The 26,051-nt window shown below is 43.6% G+C and overlaps 1 protein-coding gene and 1 long non-coding RNA gene across 3 annotated transcripts in view; one reads left to right on the top strand and one right to left on the bottom strand.

The window, feature by feature from the left end:
* The window catches only part of LOC128342003 (interleukin-20 receptor subunit alpha-like), a 39,251-nt gene extending 15,285 nt beyond the window's left edge, over positions 1 to 23,966 (top strand). For both annotated transcript variants that reach the window (XM_053288788.1, XM_053288798.1), the window contains exons 4-7: positions 2,139 to 2,314; positions 3,969 to 4,110; positions 14,120 to 14,259; positions 21,534 to 23,966. In XM_053288788.1, coding sequence (XP_053144763.1) covers positions 2,139 to 2,314; positions 3,969 to 4,110; positions 14,120 to 14,259; positions 21,534 to 22,592 — 1,517 coding nt within the window. In that variant the 3' untranslated portion in view covers positions 22,593 to 23,966. The remainder of the gene's footprint in view (positions 1 to 2,138; positions 2,315 to 3,968; positions 4,111 to 14,119; positions 14,260 to 21,533) is intronic.
* Positions 1,771 to 9,633, bottom strand: LOC128342020 (uncharacterized). The gene is made up of 3 exons (XR_008314722.1): positions 9,567 to 9,633; positions 2,154 to 2,207; positions 1,771 to 1,835 (listed from the first exon to the last, which is right to left on the bottom strand). It is a non-coding gene; the product is annotated as an uncharacterized LOC128342020 (long non-coding RNA).
* Positions 23,967 to 26,051: the final 2,085 nt, after the last annotated feature.

Below are 26,051 nucleotides of genomic sequence, written 5' to 3'. Positions count from 1 at the left end.
GAACGGGCCAAAAATGATCAATTTCCCGAGCCGTGGCAGTGACTTCAGAGGCCAGTGGGGAGAGGGGGAACTTTCACAGACACACACACACACTGTGGCATACAGGAAGCCCCCCAAAGGGGCTAAAGGTATTCATTAATTTAAAATAAATAAATAAATCTTGAACGTGTCCGGAGGTTCATTTCTGGTCTGGATGGAACTGGGGGTGGGGGTAGGTTTTGATTCTATCCCGAACCTCCAGACCTTTGAACCACCAGACCTGTTTGCACATCCCTAATGTCTATATGGCATCCCATCATAACATTCCATCTCATATTTTATGACGTCTGCTCTATATCATTTTCATGAAATAAATTTTTCAATGTTTGAGCTAATTGCTGTTTTGCTAATAAATTATTAAATAGTATGGGATTAAGCCACCAAAAATAGGTAAATGGAACATTTTCCTCCAAATTAAATTCAAAAATCACAGGAACATGATCTGTTATAAGTATAGGTGCAATTTCTCCACTTTGAAATTGATTTTAAAAGCTTTTGGAAGCCCATATATAATCTATCCTGGAATGAGATTGATGTCTACCCAGCAAAAAAGTAAATCTTCTCACTGTAGTATTCATAACTCCCCAGGTATCTACAAGCTCATTCAGTTGCATTAGTTTCTCGAGATTCTTATAAAGTAAAGATTGTTTTTTATTCTTAATAGAAATCATTTTGGTTCTCCTGGTTGGCACCATTGCATTGACATTTAAATCTCCACCCAAAATTATATTTCTCCCACCAAATCTACTTAATTGTTCCATAGTTTTCACACACACATGTGACAGTCCTTGTTGTGCTAAGCTTAGAGCAAGTTCTGAGGTATGGCAATATGCTTCTGAATACCAGTTGTAGGGGAGCAATAGCAGGACATGGAGTATGCATTTATATCCTACATATGGGCTTTCCCAGTGGCATCTAGTTGGCCACTGTCAAAAAGATAGGCCTTGGCTTGATCCAGCAGTGTTCTTATGTTCTTATATGAGCAGAGCAAAAAAATTAAACCAAGGTCCACCCTCCCCACTAGGACACCTTTGCCTTGATCTAGCAGTTTCTTGCCAACAGAGGAGCGTTGCTTTCCTGCAGTGAAAAAGCAATAGCATCTGGGACTATGTATCTTTGGCTCCTGGTTATGTATAGTACAGTATACGTTTCTGCATGTAGCTTTTATGCTGATCTATTTCATAGTCTGCGTTGTATATACTTTTCAATCTGTCCCCCCTGCTGAAAGTTCTAATAACAGATCTCATTTCACTGCCTTGAGTTCTCATTATATGTGCATTGATAGCACAACATTCATATAATCTTTCAAAGTTGAATAAGCTCATTGATGTTCTGGCTGAATTCCAAAGAGATGTTTAGGCTCACACAGAAGCCCAATATAACTGTTGACTTTTTCAAAGAGACTTTTTCTCTTTTGAACAACAGATCCTCATGTAACATTACATACAGATTTTAGAACTCCTCTCAGTATCAGAATCAGCTGACTGTGTGACAGTGGCATTGGGTGGGGACTGGTGTTAATGAAAAACAAAACTGAAGCTCTCTTGAGTTCACAGAATTAACTTCTCAATTTTTAAATATTTCACCTTCTGAGGAAATTAATATTATTTATGATACTTGTATATCACTTTTCAACCAAAAAAAAAAAAAAGCTCTTAAAGCAGGTTTATCTGGCAAAAGAAAGGAAATGATGGTTTGTTTATTTATTTTAATATTTAATACATTTTAATACCGCCCAAAATGCAAGTTCTCATCTCCAAACAGAAACAAGTTCCATCTCCAAACACAAACAGCTCCTGGAAAAAAACACAATACTGGGATGAATAGGGACAATTGTTTTCCCCCTGCTAAATATAAGCGAAGCACCCCTTTAAAATATGCTTTTTACCCCCCAGGCAGTAGGAGTGGACAAAATTTCATAGTTAATTTTTAAAGGTTAAGAAAAGTTAATATGGATTTTTGATGAAATAGGTTAGTGTCCCTTAAAGCGGTCACAGTAAAAAAAGATCATATAAGTTGACACAGGAGGAAATATTATCACTGTTGCCTGTGGTTGCTGTCTTGTCATTATTTATAATTGTGTATCCTTGCTATTCCAGCTAAAATTGACCCACCTGCATTTGCCATGGCTTCTACTGAAACATCTGTTTCAGTCATTGTGGCTCCACCTGTGAAATGGAAGAGAGACCCCAAAGAGCAACCTAAATATTTGCATCAAATATATACTGGCCTGCAATATAATGTGTCTCTATTCAACAAAAATAGAAAGAAAAAGGTAATACTGAAACTGTTCTAGAAAGGGTTGTTAAACAATACAAATTGGTGGTGGTGGTTTGACAGATGTGACCAATTATAACGGTGTTAAGGATCATTTACTTCTCTGGAATATAGAATAGTAGGAGGTGAGGCCTGTCATTTATTGGGCAAAGTCATTTTGCATAGATTACACTTATAGGAAAGTTCAAGAAATTAAATATATGTAATAAAGTTTTTTATTACTGTGCTTACAAAAGGGAAGTAAAAGAACAGTTTTAAATTTGTAGAATTTCAGCTTCAACATTATTCATTTTATTTAATAATATCATATATGGTAAATTTGAATCTGAGAAATAGCCTCTGCTTCTCTTGGTCATTGTGTCATTTTGGAATTATTGATCTGTTTATTGAGTGTTAAAAATCTTAACAGAAACAGTTAAAATATTATGATTAATTCAGAATTTTTGCTTTAAAACTACAAAAAATATTATTTAAATTCATCTCCAAGCATATTCCAGTGTAAAAAGTAGTGTATTTAGCTAATTTCATTGGCAGGATTGTATATGCAAAATTTGGTATCTGTAGGTCATCAGGAAGAATAACTTTATTTCACACAAACATACATACAAACAATTTTTTAAAAATAGAGGATATATGTTCTCCTGCTCTGGAATATATAGCCAAATTGGTATGTGACAATGATGAAGGCAAAGGCTGGCTATGAAACACAAAATAGTGGGTGCAGTGAGGATCCAACTACCTGTGATGGTCAGCAAGTTACATACACATTTTCTCTGTACAGCCATGAAAGGCTACAATCTGAATGAAAGATTGCATGTAGAGAGAGAAGACAGTTTTCCATGTGGGCTTTAAAAAATATTTTGCCCCCTCACAAGTTACTTTTTGCTCTAACAAAAGAGAAATTGGGGCCTGGCTATGGATGTGGAGTTGCATGTAGAGCTGCTGTTTGGACAAGCAGCCTCTCCCTCTACGTGATAAAGAGATGAGCGGGGGTGGGGGAGGATCTCAGGACATCTGACAAAGACGTCACGACAGGTGTGCACTGATGCATCCCCCTTTTCATTCCAGCATGGGTTGGAAGAGGATCATCTGAACCAGCCCATAGTCCCTTAAAAGAACCACGCTTTTAGCTAGCTCACTTCATCTGCAAATGTCTGCCCTATTTTTTGCTTTCATTTGCTTTCAATTGAAGTGTAGTAATGCCACAGTATAATAGTCTGAGTAATAATAATAATAATAAATTCGATTTCTATACCGCCCTTCCAAAAATGGCTCAGGGCGGTTTACACAGAGAAATAATAAATAAATAAGATGGAACCCTGTCCCCAAAGGGGACAGATAGACACCATAAGATAGACACCAGCAACAGTCACTGGAGGTACTGTGCTGGGGATGGATAGGGCCAGTTACTCTCCCCCTGCTAAATAAAGAGAATCACCATGGTAAAAGGTGCCTCTTTTGCCCAGTTAGCAAGGGTAGAGGTAGGAATGTTTTTCTTTAAAAACACTAAAGTTTTCTTTAAAAACACTAACGTTCTGCTCCCATGAGACCAAAGTTAGTCTGTTACTGTCTTTCTGTAATTCTTCAGTGTGTTGCTACTGTAGTTGCAGGTACATTTAGGTTCCAAACTGTGGTGATCTTCTTTCTTCTAGTGGATCTTCTGTATTAAAAACAACAGACTGGATGTGTTTCAGTTAGAGTCCAATACAGTGTACTGTGTCATGGTGCAGGTTTATGTGACCCCACTTCTGCTTAGTGGATTTTCCAAAGAACTTTGCATTGTTACTCTGAAAGGTAAGCAAAGGACTACAGACTATGCTATATGTAGTAAAGTAGTTGTTTTAATATCCAATGGAGGTAATCCTAAACAACTAAAAGCGGCTAAGAAAAATGGTAAAAGGACTTCCTCTCTTCTTTTTGTACACAAGTCAAAATGAAAAATCCCTTTCCTTTATAAAGGCATATAAAGCAGCCAGGGCTACTAGATGGGATGGTATTAAAAATTTAATAAATACTATAATTTGTTCCATAACTACATTCCTTTCTGAATAACACTGTAAACTGAGGACTACTCAGGCTTTGTCTGTGGAAAGGCTTACAAAGTATTGCTTGGTAATTTATGCATGTTATGAGGCATCATGGGAGCCTTCTGAAGTTCTCAGCTTCTTGGGTTCATGGTCCGCACAGATTATGGTCCTCATATGGCTCGTCATAGATAGGTGGGAGATAGATGGTTGCTAGTCCTTTAAGCAATATTCCAAGACCCCTCCCTGCATTTTGAGCTTTCCTTAAAAAAATAAAATAAAGTGAGTCTCTGTCTTTTCTTTTCTTTTAATGGAGATACAAGGAGAAATGTGCAGGTGGTATTTTACCACACTGCTAAGAAAAGAAGACGTTTTCTGGCCAAGGATTGCAGATGCACTATGAGGCATAAGTAAACCCCTGTTCAGACGTTGTGTTGTAGGTTGTAGAGATGTTTGTACACATGTACATGCTCCAGCTTAAAAGTGAACTGGGTACAGTCCAATGCTGGATACAGTTAGGAAGTATACAACTATATGTACATAGAACATAATGTTTGAATTATTTATTTATTTATTTTGATTTGATTTGTATACCGTCCTTCCAAAATGGCTCAGGGCGGAATTGCTATACACATATACAGATCTGTATATACGTACACTGTACACAGGTTGTACATAGAGTGGCCAGGTGCCCTCTATTATCCCGGACAGTTATCTGTTCTGAAGGGCTATCTGGGATTTGTTCTCTTGGTTCTTTTCTCCAGGCTTATCCAAGTGGGCCAAGCCTCCAGGCTTCTTTGCTGCCACCACATGCGATTCTGGCTGCCCAAGAGCTACTCACTAAGAAAGAGGCAGAGCAGTAGCCCCCTTCCCTTCCCCTCTTCCAACTCTTTGTCTCCCTCCCCCAGCACAGGAGCTGTGGCGAATCTCATAATCAAGAGGGGAGAGCTTACTGAGGAGAGCTTTTCCCCTTCATGAGAAGGAGCTCATCTGTTGCCTGTCTAGCTGGGTGGTGGGGAGAGCTCTGCACCATACTACAGCACACACTTGGCACTCAAGGCACTAGCAAGCTGTGGCCGGGGGCTCCAATGCGCATCTCGTAGGAACAGAGGAAGCTGCCTTATACCGAGTCAGACTATTGGTCCATGTAGCTCAGCACTGTCTACACAGACTGGCAGTGGCTTCTCCAAGGCTGCAGGTAGGAGAGTCTCTCAGCCCTATCTGGAGATGTCAGAGAGAGAAGGGAACTTGGAATCTTCTGAATGCAGCATTGCTGTGCTCTTTCCAGAGCAGACCTATCCCCTAAGGGGAATATCATACAGTGCTCACACATGTCGTCTCCTATTCAAATGCAAACAGGGCAGACCCGGCTTAGCACTCATGCTTGCTACCACAAGACCAGCTCTCCTCCAGGAGATTCTTGTTTGCTCTGGACAGAATCCATGGCATGGAGAAATGGTTCCCAACCTGGGGGCCTCCAGATATTGCTGAGTTACAACTGCCATCAACCCCAGCTGCAATTTATTGTAGCTAGGGTTGATGGGAGTTGTAGTTCAGCAACATCTGGAGGCCCCCAAGTTGGGAACCACTGCCATGGAGGCACCCCTGAGCCAGCCTTTAAGGTCAGACACCTTTGCCTAGCTGCAGCCACCTTGGAGGTTTGCCCACCTGCAGCCACCTTGGAACCTTTGCCCACCTGCAGCCACCTTGGAACCTCCAAAAGCCCTTTTCTCCTCAGTGCCACTGTTGCTGCATCCACCGAGGCTGCTAGTGACAGTGCCAATTCCATGTGCACACTTGTGAGCAAGCTGGGTGGAGCCCTTTGAGCGAAGTCAAGCATGGCATGGGGTAAGTAGCAGCAGTGAGAGCCACAGATGAAGCTTCTTTGTAGACACAAATGAAAATGTGGGGCCAGCACTCCACTTGAGTCCAGTCCAGCAGCAACCCCACAGGCTTCTGAGGTAATTGTATGGAGCCACAATTGTATTTAAGCTGGCCTTGTAGCCACACTGTAGTGAGTTGCATTCATATTCAAGTTATCTTATTTCTAAATTTACGTTATACATATAATCACATGCAAATTCATGTCCTTTTTTCATTCTCCTTTTTGATTATGATGATGATGTATGCCCTTATTTTTGATGATGTGTACCAGGCCACCCAAATTGTACGTGCACTGAACATAATCTGTGAATAAACCTAAAGTATCTAGCATGTTTAAAATAGTACCAAGACTTTAACCTTTACTGCTTGTTTGTAGTTAAGCTCTTGCTATTTCACTTCTAGTGCCCCCAAACGTATCACCCCCACATTTCTAGTGTATAGGCCTGGTTAACAGATGCACCCTCTGAGCTGTCTGCATCTTCCCAACCATTTAGTTTTCTGGTAAAATGATGCAATAGTATTGTATGGTAAACTGAAGCTTAATATGTGGAGATGGGCCATTGGCCTCCTGGTGCAGCTTTGGGAAGGGAAAGCTGCTTCATATTTTGAAAGATGGCAGTTGGAGTTATTGCAGCTGGGGGCTCTGGGTCACAGTTGTCACAATCACATTGAAAATAAACAGTTGGGTTTTCTCCTAAGAAGTTGGTCTCCGTCCTTTTGGAAGGGAGAGAACATTTCTAAAGCTGCATTACAATCAACCCACAATTGTCCAATACACCTTTATCCAAAAGAAGACTGGCTTGGACTTCCTACAAGTCAAGGAGGGTAAATCAAAAATAAAATATTCCACACACCTCTAATAGATTCTCTGCTGCACACATGTTAAAGAGTTAGGGTCTTTCCAGACAGCAATCAACTGTGGGGTTTAAAACGTTTCACACAATTTCCAGGCATGCACATGCTGTAGAAAGCTTCTGCGCCACTTCTTAGTGTGATCTCACTGCTTCTGAAGGGACCTTATTTTATTTATCTTATTTAAAAGATTTATAGCAAGTCCCTCCAGCACACTACTTGCATTCCAAGAAGAACCTTCCCTTTTTCATTACTACTTTTGGGGTGACTAGGGAAAAGGGCATGATCTGGTACGGGGTCCGTTGAATCCATTAGAATGGGTTCAGCGCCTGCGCGGAAGCCTCTTGGTGTCGAGTTCCACAGCTCCTTCTTGGCGCCTGCGCCCTGCCCCACGTGACCATGTGGCTATTTAAGGTGGGAGGAAGCGCAGGCAACTCAGTCCCTTTGCGACCGTCATAGGAATTCACTTGGTTTCTGTGGCTCCTTCATGCTAGTTTCCTTGGCTACTTTCTACTTCTACTGTTGGTTTTGACTCAGACTGTTTTTTGGACTATTCTTTGCTACTGGATTATCTGCTCTTCGTTCTGACCCGGATTGTGACTGTTTCTGCTTCTGTAACCTCCTTCGGTTTGGTGAAAGATCAGACTGATTTTCTGGCTAAACTGACCTCGGATTGTGAGTACTATGGATGCCCCTAAGGGGAAAAAAAGAACTTTAAACGCTGCACTGAGTGCAAAGCGAAACTACCGTTGCAAGATCGCCACAACTTGTGTTTGCTATGTCTCAGTGAGGCCCATAAAACTTTGGCCTGTAAGATTTGTCAATCCTTTTCTAAACAAACTAGAAGAAATTGCGAGCGCCGTTTACGGGCCGTGCTCTATGACAATGTTTTAGCAGTGCCTTCCTCCTCGAAATCTCCTCAGGCGCATGGCTCGAATGACCTGGGTTCGGCCCAGTCTAAAACTTCAACGCCCCCTGTGAAGGCCCCTAAGCCCTCAAAGAGGCCGGGCAACAAGATGGCGGCCACTAGCATCCCCGCCAAAAAGGCACAACTGTGGACCCTGTCAGAGTCGACAACTTCTCCGGGAGCTGCACAGGACATTGTCTTTGTCTCAGCATCGAAAGTGCCACCTCCCGAAGGTTCGGCTTCAACACCATCGATTCCGACAACTTTGCTGCATTCGATCTCAACAGTTTCACCACGAGTGGCCTCCTCAGCATAGAACAATCCAGCTAGAGCTACTTTGACGCCGAGACCGGTACCGCATTCAACATCGACGCTGTCAACATCGATGGAGACATTAGAGAAAACGGCGGAACGAATAACCGTGACACAGAGGCTACCAGCTTCGGCATCGATAGTGACAGAAACTCTGCAGGACACGCTGAAGGATCAGGAAACGCCTTCGACATCGATGGTGATACCAACAAAGTTCTCGAAATCACTACTAGGGATTTTGTGCCTGCCCCAACTCCCATCCGTTCGCCATCGACGTCGAGGGAGGATGATCAGACATCCGTGTTAAACACTCCAACAAACATCACGACGGTAACACCACGATTCCATGCACCAATGACATTTACCCTGGAGGGAGCTGATGTAGAGGATCCTGAGGCACCATCACTGGATCCCCTTCTGAAAATGCTGGACTCAACTACAAATACACCATCCACTTTCTGAGGATTTCCGCACTCTGAGGAAGATGCTTCCGGCTCTGCCCCATGGATGCTTACTGCCACGCAACTCATGACTAGAACTCCGTGGCACACCTGTGGCTTTAGTCACCAGGTGTCTCCATCGAAAGAAACTGCTTTACCAGGTGCCAGCTCGCCTGGTGCGGCATATGAGTTCCGTGAAGACCATGCATGGCGAAAGGGGCTGACATCTATGCAGGATCCTGCTATACTTTCCACCCCCGCCCTCTCAGCAGGTGTTGCTCCGGCTCCTCCTGCAAGGGTTTTCTCCAATGTGGGCACTCAGACAAAAACTCATAGTGCTTCAGCACAGACTCAAACACTTTCGATGCAGTATGATACCACCGGCGCACAAACCGTCCATTGCCGGTTCCTATCCCCCCCATGGGAAACGTCTCCGAAGATACCATCGCATCATACTATTTCGGACCCTGATTCTGATGACAGCCATCATGGCTCGTCCGATTTTGAATCTGATGCTGAAACAGTTGAGTTGGACCCGTCACCGGATGTAGCAACACCATCCCACGTGTCACCAACAGAAGAACTAAAGGCGTATCGTTCCCATGTGAAACTAATGCGTTAGGACTGGATCTCACCTCGCAACTTAAAACTATAGATGATCCGGTTTACAACTTTATGCAAAGGTCTCAATCAGCACAACCTGTAGCACTTCCTCTATTGCCCATTATCTCCAACGTGGCACAATGCGCGTGGCAAGTGCCACATACATCTACACCGACTTCGAAAAGACTTGAAGGACTGTATCAAGTGCAGGAGCAGGATAATACTTACCTGTTTAAGCACCCAGTCCTGAACTCCTTAGTTACTGACTGTGCTGCCTCCTCCAAGTCGGGTCGGCGGCATACTACCCCTGCGGATAAAGAAGCCAGGAAACATGATGTGATGGGCAGGAAATTATATTCCACTTCTTGCCTATCTGTAAAGGTTGCCAATTACTTGGCCTGTATGGCAAAGTACAGCTATTGCATCTGGGAAGAGCTGGAGAAGGACTTGGATACATTATCTCCAGAAGAGCTGAAACTTTGATTCCGTAAAACATTGCAGCAGGCTGGTGACCTTACCTGTCAACAATTAAGCACTGTGAAGCACTTGGCGGAATCAGAGTCCTGATCCATCATGACCGCTATCACTCTGTGTCGTCATGCCTGGTTGAGATCAGCTGCCCTACAACAAGACATGAAGGATAAAATAGAAGGGCTCTCATTTGATGGAAAAGTCCATCAGATTTGATTATCTGTCTCCTATTTTCAGAGGAGACAGATACTACCATGGAAAAGATGAAAAAATCTAAGTTTACCTCTGAGACATTCATGTCTGCACACTCACAGACCACATTCTATGGAAATAAACAGCATTCCTCTTACCGTCCCCGGTCCACATACAGACCACAAGACCAGAGGGACTTCTGTAAGTCTTATCAACCCTTCAGTAAATGGACAACACAACAGAAGGGAAGATTTGCCTCAGGTCAATGCAACAAGACAGACGGATGGAAACAAACAGCATCTTTGAAGTGCAGAGCAGCCCATCGCAGCTACCTGGGGATCCCCATTGCTTTCACTCCCAGAACACCTGGGAGGAGTTAGTTCCAGCCTACAACATCTTGCAGCCAGCCCCACTAGCCACCAAATCCATCAGATTGGCAAGTCATGCGAAAGCATGGCACAACATAACATCAGATCAGTGGGTCTTGAAGATTGTCACATCCGGCTACGTGTTAAAGACCCGACCAAATTTCAGGGGCATACGCTTCATGAAGGCTACGCTGGCCCTAATTCAGGAAGTTCAAGAACTCCTGCTCAAGAAAGCAATAGTACCAGTGCGATGGGCAAATCGACGGGAGGGTTTTACTCCCGATATTTTCAGATACCAAAGAAGGATGGCGGGATTCGACCGCTTATGGACCTAAGACATCTAAACAAGTTCATCCAGGTGAAAAAGTATTGAATGACGACATTACAGGACATCCTACCTCTTCTACATCAAGAGAGGTGGCTTGTGACGTTAGATTTAAAGGATGCCTACTTTCACATAGGAATCCGGCCCTCCTTTCAGAAGTATTTGCGATTCACAGTGGGGATCTCACTTTACCAGTACCAAGTTCTGCCATTTGGTCTGTGCACAGCCCCCTGTGTATTTACCAAATGCATGGCGGTGGTAGTCGCCCATTTGAGAATAAAGGGGCTGAAACTGTATCCGTATCTGGACGACTGGCTGCTGTCTTCAACAGACAAAGAAGAGTTACTTTCACAGATCAAGTACATGTTACACCTCTTCCAGGACTTGGGAATACAAGTCAACTGGAAGAAGTCCAACCTGACACCTGTTTCAACCATATCATTCATTGGGGTTCTACTTAATGTTACAATGGGGAGGGCATTTCTGCCGGAAGAGCACTTTCAGGCCATCACATCGCTGATTCAAGTGTTTCAAGCTGCGCCATCGCAAACAGCGTGGCACATCCACAACGTCTGTTGGGACTGATGGCCTCTTGCAGGTCGCCTGTGCGATACACGCACTTGAAAATGAGAAAACTGCAATTGTGGTTCCTGTCATCCTTCAATCTACTCAGGGACAGCCCAATGAAATGTATATCCATACCGATGCCAGTCCTTTGATCTCTTTCCTAGTGGACGCAAAGCTCCAACCTGCTCAGAGGGGTCCTGTTTCAAGCACAACCCCCATCCATGTGAGTCACAACGGATGCCTCTCTCCAAGGCTGGGGTGGACACTGCAATGCTGCCATGACTTGGGGTCTCTGGACCCACAATCACCGTCTACTACACAAAAATTTTCTGGAACTGTTGGCAGTGTTTCAAGCCATGAAGGTCTTCCTCCTGATACTGCGTGGGCGAGTGGTTCAGTTACAATTGGACAACACCACTGCCATAGTCTACCTCAACAGACAGGGGGGCACTGTCTCCAGATCGCTCTGTGCACTGAGAATTCAGATCTGGCATTGGTGCATCAAGAACAGCATAACAATTGAGTCTAGTGAGACTCAAGTGAGAGCCAGTGTGGTGTAGTGGTTAGAGTGCTGGACTAGGACCGGGGAGACCCGAGTTCAAATCCCCATTCAGCCATGAGACTACCTGGGTGACACTGGCTGGGATGGCAAGACATTGTTCTCCCATCCTTCCTGTAAGAGTTTCCTGAGGGGACTTATGAATCTATACCCTCCTATACGTAAACCAATAGAACCATGGAGCATCTCTCTGGTCCTCTCTGCTCCTAACAGAACCACTATTCGAGCCAATGAATGCTGCAACGCTTAGGCATGTCTCCTTGAAAGCAGCCTTTTTGGTGAGAATCACCACTGCTTGCAGGGTGAGTGAACTGACTGCCCTCCATATGGACGTGCCTTACACTCAGTTCTACCCAGACAAAGTTCTCCTACGTCGAGACCTTTGTACCCAAGGTGGTTTCAGATTTCCATGTCAATCAGGACATATTTCTACTCACCTTCTTCAAATCCCCGTCCACGCCTTTGGAAAAGGCTCTCCACTCTTTAGACATCTAAAGGGCACTACTCTATTATCGATCTAGAACAAAGCCGTTCCGAAAGTCAAAAAAGTTACTGATATCATACAAGGGTTCTGCTATAGGAGAAGCCCTGTCCAGACAGCGTCTATCACATTGGCTGGTGGAAACCATTCGCCTGACTTACTCAGTACAAGCAGTACCGGCACCAAAATCTATCAAGGGGCATTCCACTAGAGCGTATGGTGCTTCTGCAGCTTTTCTGTCTGGGGTGTCCTTCCCGGATATTTGCAAGGCTGCTACTTGGTCATCTGAAGAACCTTTTGTAAAACACTACGCTATTGACCTGCGGTCCGCTGCAGAGGCGAACTTTGGGAGAGGTGTCCTTAAAAGTGTGTTACAATAACGCACTGCTCCCTCCTCCTTTTGGAGCTAACTAAACACCCATTCTAATGGATTCAATGGACCCCGTACCAGATAAACAGGTTGCTCACCAGTAACTGATGATCTGGTAGGGAACCGTTGATATCCATTAGACCCTCCCAAACCTCCCCTCTGCAGTGCACCATAGGCCTATACAGTACAACTTACCTTCTATACAACTGCTTTGGCGGTCTCCAAGGAACTGAGTTGCCTGCACTTCCTCCCGCCTTAAATAACCACGTGATCACGTGGGGCGGGGCGCTGGCACCGAGAAGGAGCTGTGGAACTTGACACCAAGAGGCTTCTGCGCAGGCGCAGAACCCATTCTAATGGATATCAATGAATCCCTACCAGATCATCAGTTACAGGTGAGCAACCTGTTTTTTCTTTTGGAAAGCAGCATGAGCTGGCCAGCAGGTGGTGGTGCAAAAATCTCATGAGGTCCCTGCTCAATGTGTGCACAGAGGGCTAAGACCACACTAGGTAATAGTGCAAAGTGTGTGTGAGGAGTAAGATTGCACTTGGAATTTGCTCAAAAGCTTTTAACATCCTGCAGTTTATTGCTGTCTGGAAAGGCCCATAGAAACAAGCCCACTTTTACAGCAAGCTGCTTTTGGCTTTGCTGTATTAAAGTGGTGCCTTTTTTATTTCATTTCCATACTGAAGAGCATAATTTTGAGTCTTTTATTAGAAACAAGCAAGTCAGCCCTTCTTAGTCCTTATTAGCAGTCTATGTATCCCTAATAATTGGAGTAAATTAGGCAATGAAAGAATCTGCTGGCAGGGACCTCAGTAACTTGCGAAGGAAGAACAGCCTAAATATAGTTTCAAAGAATCAACCCCAGCTGTTATACAAGTAAGAAGTTACAGAGAGTAATTATTTTACTGTGTACATATGGATAATATCTTACAAAATGCTGGATTATGTGTGGACACACACAAACTTTGGGGGAAAGGATAATATCAAAACTTCACTATTTAAACAGTAATAATTCTACAATTTGGGCTAACTTCCATTATTTTCACTCTTAGTTCATACTGTAATGTGAAAAGAACAGTAACTTTGGTTAGATCTCAGCCAGGTATAACTTTTTTAACACCACAGTGACTGACATACAAAGCAAGGATGCCCCAGTGCAACAAGAGAGGAACCTAACAGAACTTCCCAAATAACTACACTGTTGCAGCAGGGAAGCAGCAATTTATGATGCCCTCCCCTTGCACAGGAAGCCCTCTGTGCCACCCAAAAATATGTTCCTGTCTCGCTGCATCAGTGTATCCTTTTTCTGTATGTTAGCTGATGCTAGTAATCCCTCTTCTAAATGAAGCCTATTTAGACTCCTGCATACAGCTGTCAATCATAAATATTGCTGGAGATCTGAAAAGTGAACAGAATCTAACATGTTATGTTTTCTTAACAGATCCAACTTTCAGGCAGACTACAACAATCATATTTGGATATATTTTGCCCGCCCTCTTAATAATATTTATTATCTTGGTGTCAAGCTGCTGTGTATATAAGTATATTCATATTACAAAGCAAAGGTATCCCAAGAACTTGGTAAGAGCTCTGAACTGGTTTTATATATCTCTTGTTTGTTTATTTAGAAAGATAAATGATCCACAAAGCAGCTTACAACAGATTGCTGTAATACCCGCTCCTCGCAAAAAACACCACCACCACCCGACCATTTAAGGCTGCAGTCCTGTAGTTTATACACAGCATATACATAAGCAAGTTCATACATTTAAAAGTTGCCTATGCAAAGTGGCTTTTAAACTGCAATCACATGCAGGAAATAACACATGAAGAGGCTATTCCCACGATCAACGGAAATAAGGCTAAGCGAGCTTAGCCTACTTTCTGTTGATCATGGGAACCACTGGGCTCACGGGCAAGCCCGGGGCTCCCAAGGCAGGTAGCCTGCCTAAAACACCCTCCCCTTAAATGAGGTTAATGGAGCGTGCGCTCCGGTAACCTCTTTTTGATGCACATGTGTCGCCGTGGCATTTGGTGACACATGAGTAGACCCCCTGCTGGGAGGCTGCAAGCAGCCTCCCTGGCTCAGGGGTCTCTCCAGAATGCCCTGCGTGCTCGCATGGGGCATCCTGGGACCTCCGGGAGCTGCGCAGCCCCCAATCCCCACAGCCCCTGCCGGATCCGTGACAGAGCCGGCAGTTGCGTGGCCGGCCAATCTGGTCACCCAAAGCTACGAGCTCGATCATCTGCGGGGAGAGCGGGCTAAGCCTGCTCTCCCCACAGACCCAGCAGAAGCTCTTCTCATGGATCGTGAGAAGAGCTTCAAAGTGGAGTACCAACGCTTGGTCCTGGGAGGCCCCACTCAGGGCCAGCCCATCAACAAGGTATTGTGAGGTGTCCCAGCCCTGCCTCTGCTGCCCATCTCACTGGGCTTCCCCAGATTTGCCTGACCTGGCAACAGCCAAGTCAGGGAATGGAGCTGTTGCTTGGTGGTAGAGCACCTGCTTTGCATGCAGAAGGTCCCAGATTCAATCCCTGACATTTTCAGATAGAGCTGGGAGAGACTCTTGGCTGAAACCCTGGAAAGCCATTGCCAGTCAGAGTAGACAGTTCTGAACTAGATAGACCAAGGGTCTGATTCAGTGTAAGGCAGCTTTCCCAGTACTCATGTGCCTATATAGAGCCCCCATTGCTGCTTCTGTTCCTCGCCCAGCTGAGCACACTCATCCTGCTCTCTCTGCTGTTGGGGTTTGTGATTATTTAGCAAACTCCAAGCAAGCGACCACTCCATTTACTAAGTGCAGTTCAGTTGTCGCAGCTGTTTAAGGAACACACATGGAGATCACTGCAGAGTCTACATTGATTTAGCAGAATCACTGCAGAAACTAAATTGATTTATTGGTGAAGTACATTTGAGATAGGAAAGACCTATCCTATCAATCAGCTACATAATGAACAGGTTGTGGGGTGGGGGAAGAGATGTCTCCATCTTCTCTCTTGGAGGAAAGGAAGAGGACTGACTCACTACAGGAAGTACCTGAGGAGTCAAAATAGGGGGTCAGAAAGTAGAGCCAAACAGGGACAGGTAAGGAGACTCTCACAAGCTGCCTTTAGTCCAGGCATCCCCAAACTGTGGCCCTCCAGATGCTGCTGAACTTCCAGCATACCCAGCCACAAAAAATTGTGTCTAGGGATGCTGGGAGTTGTAGTTCAGCAACATCTGGAGGGCTGCAGTTTGGGATGCCTGCTCTAGTCCCAATGCCCATAATGGCCATTAGGACAGCTGGTGCAAAAGGTTGATGCACTAGAACTCCATCTCCAACACTTGCCAGTGGAGTTTGGATTCTATACTTCCTCCCCCACTGCCTTTCCAGAAGACAGGAGTGGTGACCACTGCTCCACTAACAAAGAGACTGTGAGGAGGAAATGGTGTGTGGTACATTCACTGCCATAGGAGTGCCACAGTATGAGCCCCTGGTGGCGCAGTGGTAAAACTGCCGCCCTGTAACCAGAAGGTTACAAGGGGCTCAAAGTTGACTCAGCCTTCCATCCTTCCAAGGTCGGTAAAATGAGTACCCAGAATGTTGGGGGCAATATGCTAAATCATTGTAAACCGCTTAGAGAGCTCCAGCTATAGAGCAGTATATAAATGTAAGTGCTATTGCTAAGTGCTACATGCCATGGGGTTGGGGTGGAGGTTTGCCACACCATCTCATGAACTAGGGGGGAATTGAGCCGAGCCTGGCCTCATTGACACAATTTCACCCCACTTGAGAGAGAGAGAGAGAGAGATTGCATGAGCAAGACTTCCAGAAAGATAACTTAATCATTTACTTTGTAAAATTGTAGCTGCAGTGGCAAGGCCATTTTATGTGAGGGATTTTAAAACATATGAACTAGGACTTGGCCGAAGAATAAAATCCCATTAACTGCACATGTCATTCAGAGATGCTGAAGGATCTTTCGCCGGCACTGTCAGAAAATGGCAGTTCTGTTTTCAGTGAGATGGCCCTTCTATCTCCACAGTCCCATCCTTGAAATTGCTCATAAAAACCCAAAGCACACACAGCTTCATAGCACCATGAGCCAGGCTACAACATTACAGTGACCAGAGGGGGAAATAATGTATTTATTTAGAACAGCCTGTTTAAGATCCTAAAAGCTTCATCTCACTGACTGTCTCTATTGCAAGTAAAGCCAAAGGGACCAGAAGCACTCATTCACCTATGCCTTGCCTTGCAATTCCAGAAAAGACTGAGTCCCAATGAAGGAGGATAATTTCTTTCACTGTCCTATCTCAAGGAATCATCTTTGTTATTGCAAACAGCTGGGAGGGGTAAAGGCAGGAAAGGTAACTTTCCTGTGGTTAAGTGGGGAGGGGAATCCAACCAGCAGCTCTTCTTCTATCCCTGTCATTCGGGTTCATGTGGTACTCTCTTTTCCAGAAGCACATGTGTTAGCTACCTTGACAGGCTGCGATTTCCATGGATTTCCAACAGAGATCTTTCTCTGCTCTAATGACCCTTTAAACTGAAGATATGAGGGACTGAATTAGGATCTTCTGCAAGCAAAACATAAGCCTTGCCATGGGGCTGTGGCCTTCCCCATGTGGTGTACTGCATTTTGTTGTTACATGTAAAAGGCTTCCTCTGTGAAGCAGTCTCCCCCAACTAGTTGCTCAGAGTTAATGAGCATCAGAATGAGAATTCTTGCCAAAGGCCTTTGCCATAAGCAAGGACTAGGCTGTTCTCGGGCAAAAAGCTCCACAAAGCCAACAGCAAGGGTATATTTACTCACTAAGAGTCATTTTTTAAAGAAGTCAGTGCCCACACATCACTAATGTATGAATTATCTCCTTAATGCAAAAAGCACCACACTGAACTGGATCCAGATTCTTCCCAGCTACCCTAACTCTCATTTGGTTCATTTTGGTTTTAAAGGGACTTACCACACACATGTAGAAGGCAAATTACTTGACTTTGGATTGTGCTGTTTTAAACATACTGCAATCTCTTTCACTTATATATTTTACTCAGATCGCAGCCATATATAAGAACTATTCCATTCAGCTGATTGGACAAGTCGAAAATAAGCAGCCTTTGCTCAGAATATCTGTACATTCAATTCATTGTTTTTTGTCTTTTTTATTTATTTATTTTAAGTGACAAAACAGAATAGAATAGTGATGTCAGGAGAATTGTCTTCCTCGTAATCTGCTTATTGACAAGATTCCTGTGGTAGAGATCTCTAAGCAAGTTTTAATAGCACTGATACACTATCACCAAAGAATACCCATTGCAGTAGATTTAATTATGTTAATGAGGAATCTGAAGGAAAAAACAAAACTATCTGGAGGTATTGATGGGATTCGAATCCAGGAGAGCCAGGTGAAGAGCCTTACATATAAGAATTGGATTGATATGGAAAGTTACAGTGAAAGAGTGCAGAGATCTGAGGAAGATCTCATCATAGCAAAAGGGACAGAAAGATAACTTCCAGTGCAGATGCTTTGAATGGACCAAAGGGAAAAGATGGCAAGAGGAGAGCAAGCAAGAATGAAGTTACAGTAATTCAATTCCAGCCCTATTATGAGGAACAAATATGAACCTGTGAGCACAGGCATCAGTGATCCATGCATTTATTTAGAGCAAATTCTGAAATGTGAATGGCCTTACTCTCAAATGACCACTTAGACAGGGGTTGTATTGGCAAAACATTTTGTGTCTGACTTGCTAGAGCCACAAACCATTAATTTTCCTGAACTATGCATTATTTCATAGCAAAGAATATTTGAGATAGCTCCAGAGGTTATTGGCCTAGGGATCCTGAGTCAACAGAATTTAGCTAGGCTGCCGGAAAATTCAAGCATTTCTTCAGCCACATACCCTTGCTCAGTTTTTCGGGTTATTCACAGACCACTTGTATTTGTTTCCCATACAATGTAAAGGGGCCGGGCTGTAAGTCAGTGGTGGCACATATGCTTTGCATGCAAAAGGTCCTAGGTTCAATTCCTGGCACCCCCAAGTTAGGCTAGACAAGACCCCTGCCTGATATCCTAGAATCAGAATAAACAATACTCAATAAATAATGTACAGCTTTGGCCTTCCAGCTGTTATAGGACTACAACTCCCATCATCTCCAGCCATAGTGGCCATTAGCCAGAGGGATGGTAGTCCAATAGCAGCCAGAGGGCCGAAGTTGTGCAGTCCTGATCTAGATGGACCAATGGTGCGATTCAATATAAGGCAGCTTCATATGTTCACATTCTTCTACATGTGTCTGTGTAGAAGGTAATTCTGCTGCTGTTGGCACATTCCATCATCCTGAGATGAGGGATTAATCCAGAGCTCTTGATATTACTTGGTAGTTCTTTAACTCTCTTTTACCTAGAAGATAGTTCTGGTTTGTACAGTAAAGAAGATAATGGTACAGGGAGCCTTAACTTGCTCCTTAAGAAAAGTGGTGCATACTGTCACTTCCTTACCTATAGAATAGCTGCAGTGAAAATGATTCAGATGTGTACAAAGTCTTAATCCAGATAAACTTAGTCAGAATTGAGGTTGCAATTCTATGTACAATTACTTGGGAGTAAGCTTCTTTAGATTACTTCTCAGTAGGCTTGCACAGGATTGCCCTGCAAGTCACATTTAAAGCAGTGACTTAGTTATGACTAGGGCTGAGCTGAAAGAGGGGGCACTTTTTATCAACACCTCTGTCCATTCCTAAAACACTCGCTCTGTCACTGTTTTTTCATGTAGGGTGGAACGAATGTGTTCCTGTTGCCAAGGCAACCAACCAGGCCAACATTTCCTATCTGCACTGTGGTTTCATTGCCTATCAGAGAAGCATGACAGACCTTGATCGACTCATTCCCTTCTTTCTTGGCAGTGGCAACCATTCAGAATAAGGGCAGTGCAGCTTCATCTGCCATCAGTGACATCACCATGTGATCAAACTGGATTGGCTCCATACAAAGGGATAAATACAAGGGAGGGGATGATACTGCAGAAGGAACAAAAAAAGGAAAATACTAGCTTGTTCACATGACCAGGATTAAGGTAGAAGAAGGCTTTTACCCTGAATTGAGAGCTGAGCACCTTCCCATCTGCCAGTGCTCTGCAACTTAAAACCAAGGTCAGAGGGGAGGAAGTGATCCTGTAGGAAGCAGCAGCAGAATAGGAGAAGTGTTTGTCCTATCTCAATCAGCAGCCCTGGTTCTTCCTTCTGCTGGGTAGGAAGAACCAGGGCCAGATTAAGCTAGTGCGAGGCCTGTAGCATATGTTATAAAGGGGCCCTAAATTTAAAAAATGCACATAAATATTAAAAGATAAATTATTTACTAATTTAATAATTAGGGAGCAATGATGTTGCTATACATTAAATAAGTCTCCTAGAGGCAAGGTAATTAATGTAATTAATGAGTTCCTACCTGCCCGGCTCTGCTGACTTTTGCAGCTTGTTCTGGGGTAGAGGAGTGCGTGAGTGAGGCTTCTTTAAACACAGAGGCCTTTAAAAATAATTAATGCAAGCTATAGGGCCATAATTTTATACTATGACTGTATTGTCTACTGTAATTGTCTGCTCTGGTGGATGGAGCAGGAAATATTTTAGAGGAAGCACCCACTTGCAGTCATCACTAGGAGGGCTGCAAGCCTCCTCCATCCTCCACATTGTCATCACCGCTAGTCCCCTAATGTTGCTGGGAGAAAGAGAATCTTGAGGGCATGACTTGAGCTCCGGGGCTTCCGTAGCAATTCGATGCACACAGATTCCTTGAGCAGTCCCAGGCAGGGTGACTGACAGATGGAGGGGAGCGGCAGGACCCCGCTTCCTCCACTTGCTTTCGCTGTTGCCCAGAACTGCACACGGGCGGCTTCAAATGGCGCAAGCTTCAGCCTCTTGTAGGGCTGCACTGAGAGAGGCTCCCAAAATAGGAGGCGGACATGTGAGAAGCTAGGGAGCATGTTTGAGCTGCTGCTCGGTGCTAGCACTTGGCTGGGCTTTTCCCCACCACCACCAGCAGGAGCTGCTGCTGCCAAGTTCAGAGGAGAGAGCCCTCAGTCTGTCCAGAGGCTCCTCGGGTTCAGACAACCTAGCAGCAGGAGGGACTGGGGATGCCCCCTCAACTCTGTCCCCTCCTGTCCTCTATCCCTTTGGGTCATGTCTGCTAGTCCACCCTCCCTCCACAAGTGCATGCATTGGAGGCTCCTTCTTGAGGTGACAAGAGAGGGGCGGGCAGGTAGGAGACGAAGAGGAGGAGGGCCTCCTCAGCAGGGGGCTGCTCCTGGTTGGGCCCTCGCTCTGTGCCTGTCACTGGGCGGCTCCACCCCAGCTCCTTGCAGCCTATCCTCTCCTCTCCTCTCCTCTGCACAGAGAGACAGACAGACATGACAGCTTGCAAACATTTAGTGCAGGGCCTTCAAAAATGCATAGCATATGCTACTTTTGCTACTAGGTTAATCCAGCACTGGGAAGAACCTCTCCTACCCAGCTGTTGTTTCCCACACGATCACTTCCTCTCCCTCTGACCTTGGTTGCCAATTTAGGGTAGAACAGGAGATTAGCTTCTCCTATTCGAATCCTGGTCATGTGAACAAGCCTAGTGTCTATGAACAGTCATGAAAAAGGTAGAATTAAGGAGGTTGGTGTTTCAGAGGATCAAGCTCCAGCAAGAGCCTTTCACCTCCAAAATGGCTGAGGGTGAAAATGTCATTAGCCCTAGTTCTAATGTCTTCTATAGAGGTGAATGGGGACTTAGCAACAAGTAACCTTAGCTAGATTGGGATCTTAACTTACAGTAGAGGATGCAATTAACAAAGTTCTTTCTGTTGAATTGTAGTTCTTTTATTTTTCAGATTGTGAAATACAATAATTGTGAGACAAACACTGTGGTTCCTTCTGAAAAAATAGTAGTTAACTTCATCACTGTTAATATTGTTGATGAGTGCAAGAATTCTCCTCTTAAGGACCCTTGTTTACAAAGCAATGCCAGCAGCTTTGCTTGGGATTGTGATGGAAGCAATGTTGAGGAAAAGCCTTCAAAAGAATACCTAGAAGACATTCGTTCTCAAGATGAGGAAACTGCACTCAAAAATGAGCAGAATGGGAATGGGTCACGAATGAGGAGACTTGGATCTCACCATATTGTAGGCCAGAGGCACAATGAAGAAGTCATAGTATATGAACTTAATGTGAGAGCTGAAGAGACAATTCCAACACAAGAGGAACCAAAAGAGCTTAGCTTAGAAGAAAATATTTGTACACTAGAAGGACTGTGGCACAATTCCCCCAAAACATTATCAGATTTGGTAACCAACGAAACAGAACAGTCCTCCTGTCCTCAGTTTGATGTGGGACCTTCACATCAAAATTTAAGAACGTTCCTTTGGAACAAGGTAAGTTGTACCACTGTAGACCACCACATTCCTTTGATAAACCTATTGACTGACAAGCTAGACCAGACTTCTTTTTCTGAGCATGGAATGGTTACAGACATTTGTTTGGCACCTGATCAAAAAGAGCCCTTTTGGGATGAAGAAACTGCACTCAAAGAAATACAAACATTTGCATGTGCAATGTCTGGAAAGACAACGTTATCAGACTGTTCTGAGTTTGCAACATGTGCCAGCCAGGACCAAGAAACAGCAGAGGAAGCAGAAGGTGATGAACAGAGCATAATAGTAGACTGGGATCCCCATACTGGGAAACTTTTTTTACCCTCTTTTCTCAATTTAACAAATGATGCACATGAAGAAATTACTGAGATGAAGAAGTATACAGAATTTCTGGGAGAAGGGTTCTTATCCAAACTTGATGAAAGGCAATGCTCTGATGAGCAATTAGAGGGAGAAGAGGAAGCATATCTCCTGCAACTTAAGGAACAATGGGGACTGAATATACAAATGCAAACCTAAGCTTCTTTCATTGCACTTTATTGATTTAACTCTCTGTTTAAAGTAGAAAACTGCTTTTAAAATACACATCCGTCGTTTCCAGCATCTGGTGAACACAACAAAAAGCCATTGGTTCTAGTCCAACAGTGCAAATTGTTGGTATTTGAATTATCCATGTAACTGAGAACCAAATAGCACCATTGCTGGTATTTGATTCAAACCAAAATTCCTTCTTCTTGTTAGAATTCTTGGAGGGGAGATTTCTTTATCTACCCCAGCTGCAGTGGAAGTGCACAGGTAAGGAGAGCACTGCTAATTAATATTGTCAGGAGACCTGGAGTTAAAGTTCTAAATAAAGTAGATTGTTTAGGCAATCCACCAGGAAGATAGATTAGGCCTCTGTGCCTTGCTACCTACGGGAAGGGGGAAGAAGGAAGTCTCTCTCTCCAGGCAAGAGCCTCAGGTTTCGTTCTATCAGTCTAGCAAAGAGGACGTAGAGTAGAGAAAGCCTGGTCAGAGGGGGAATGCCCTCACTGGCTGTCTCTACCCCTAATGCCCCTAGTGGCCAGTAGGGTCGCTGGTGCTGAGTCAGTGCCGTCAGGAACTTCCAACACTTCCAAAGTTTTGTAATGAAATACATGCAAGAAGGGTAGAGAGAAGGGATATTGTATGCTAAATGTCATTCCTGGCTTGAGATGAATGTTTCAGTTTTGCATGAACATTAGATTTCTCTGATTCCACACATCTATTCAATCTTGAACACAATTTAGTTTTCAGAACTTTATCAACTTTAAGAAGATTTCTTTCCCTCTAGTTTCTTTCCCAAGTAGCTAGACTTGAATAGTGATAGTGTGAATTGGCCTTTATTCAACTTAAATCAAAATAAATTGCTTACTGCATTTTGAAGTAAGCTGATTAGTATTTTGCAAAGAGTTGGGGGGCATTGAAGCTTCTATGCCTGCTTTCAGTTAAGTTCCTGCACCCATATACCCTGCTACTGTCTCAAGCAGAGTTCCATAGAAACGGCTCGATCAATATAATTTGTAACACACCACCAACACACACTTTTGCTGATTTATGTGCTGAGAAATAGTATGTATCGGAAGCAAAGATGTGTCTCAAGCATGTGAGCATCCACCTGCAGGCTTTGCAAATGGGAGTGCATTAGTCCTTTGGAAGAAAATGTGAGTTTTGTTATCAGTTCAGCAAGTAAAATTAGTATTTTGCCTTTGTTACAAAAAAGTTGAAAAGATAACATTAAAAGGAGGAAGTCGAAAAGGGAGAAGGGAGATTAAAAAGGTAAAATATATTACTGTTTCATTTTTTATCAGTGCAACAAAAGTAAATCAATGTTGACACCTGTAACATCCTGAAGGAAGTCACCTCTATTAGCTTAAAGCATTCTGATTACCTTAAATTAATCCAATTATCAGGCCTGACACTTCCATCCAGCCTAAAGAATTGGCAGCAGGAGGAACCCCTCTGTGGGGAATCAGAGATGCATCCACTTTTTTTTAACCATTTTGAATAATCAATTACATGGACAATTCAAGTCAATGGAAGAATTGACAAGCTGGAGCCTGAGAGTTTGGTTACAGGATTTTGGCAGATTACATCTGACAGGCCTTTAATGTAGCCAAATACAAAGTCACACATCTACAAAGAATGGATGCCTGCTACTCTCTTTGCAAAGTGGCTTTGAGATGGTCTTCTAGCCACTCGCTTATTTGTAACTATATGACATCCTCTTCACATTCTTAAACCGCAGGTAGGGAACTGCCTGGGAAAATAGCTGAATGAGCATCTTGGTGATGTACAAATAATTGGATGCGTATCTGGCAATGTTTCTTGAAACTTCTCTGACTATTTAAACATTTCTCTGCACATTTCATAAATGTGAGTTTTGGAATGTGAATAGTAAAAACACAGAACACAAAAGCCAGTTCATAAGTACATGTTCATCTAGTCCCCTGCTAACTGGGCAAAGAGGCACCCCGTGGTGATTCTCTTTATTTAGCAGGGGGAGAGTAACTGGCCCTATTCACCCCCAGCACAGTACCTCCAGTGACTGTTGCTGGTGTGTGTCTTAAGTTTCTTTTTAGAATGTGAGCCCTTTGGAGACAGGGAGCCATCTTATTTGTTTGTTATTTCTCTTTGTAAACCGCCCTGAGCCATTTTTGGAAGGGCGGTATAGAAATCGAATTATTATTATTATTATTGTTATTTCTTGTTTACACAGTCAGACAGGTGTTATTGGCTGGTTTGTTTTATCCAGACATCGAGTCCTTCCCAAGGACCTGGGATGGCTGAATTTTATTGTCAGTTGTTATAGATATCGTCGCAGAATATAGGCTGTTCCCAGTAAAGCTGGTTTTTGTAATTGGCTGATGGTGATTTCTGTGGCCCCTATGGTGTTGAGGTGCTCTTTAAGTTGTTTGGAATTGCACCTAGGGTGCCAATGACCACTGGGATTATTTTGGTCTTTTTCTGCCACAGCCTTTTAATTTCAATTTGTAGATCTTTGTATTTGGTGATTTTTTTTCTATTTCTTTTTCTTCTATTCTTCTATCCCCTGGTTTTGCTATGTCGATTATTTTGACTTGTTTTTCTTTCTTCTCAGCTACAGTTATATCTGGTATATTGTGTGGCAGATGTTTGTCTGTTTGTAGTCGGAAGTCCCATAATATTTTTACATCTTCATTTTCTACAACTTTTTCAATTGTATGGTCCCACCAATCTTTGGCTACAGGTAGCTTGTATATTTTGCAGATGTTCCAGTGTATCATCCCTGCTACCTTGTCATGCCTTTGTTTGTAGTCAGTCTGTGCGATCTTTTTACAACATCTGATTAGGTGGTCCACGGTTTCATCTGCTTCTTTACAAAGGCGGCACTTGCTGTTTGTTGTTGACTTTTCTACTTTTGCTCTTATTGCATTTGTTCTTAGTGCCTGTTCTTGTGCAGCCAGTATTAAACCCACTGTTTCTTTCTTCAAGTTGCCATTCTTAAGCCATTGCCAGGTCTTGGTGATGTCTGATTTTCCACTTATATTGTGCAAATATTGACCATGCAGTGGCTTCTTTTTCCATTTTTCTGCTCGGTTCTTGGCTTGTTCTTTCTTGTAGGCCTGCTTTCTTTCATTGGTGTTGAATAGTTTTGCGTTATTGACAATTTGAAGTGCATCTTCTTCACTGTCTTTTATATATTCTTCAAGGCCTCTTTTCTCCTCCTCTACTGTTTGATGGACTTGCATTATTCCTCTTCCACCTGAGCTGCGAGGGAGGTATAGCCTATCGACATCACTGCGGGGGTGCAGAGCATGATTGATGGTCATGATTTTCCTGGTCTTACGATCCAGTGTCTCTAGCTCTGCCTGGGTCCAGTCTATTATTCCTGCAGTGTATCTGATAACAGGTATAGCCCAGGTGTTTATGGCTTGTATGGTGTTCCCGCCATTGAGTTTGGAGTTTAGGATTTTTCTA

The sequence above is a fragment of the Hemicordylus capensis genome, chromosome 1, assembly GCF_027244095.1.
Source record: "Hemicordylus capensis ecotype Gifberg chromosome 1, rHemCap1.1.pri, whole genome shotgun sequence".
Classification (NCBI taxonomy): domain Eukaryota; kingdom Metazoa; phylum Chordata; class Lepidosauria; order Squamata; family Cordylidae; genus Hemicordylus; species Hemicordylus capensis.
This window is presented reverse-complemented; position numbering and strand designations above follow the sequence as displayed.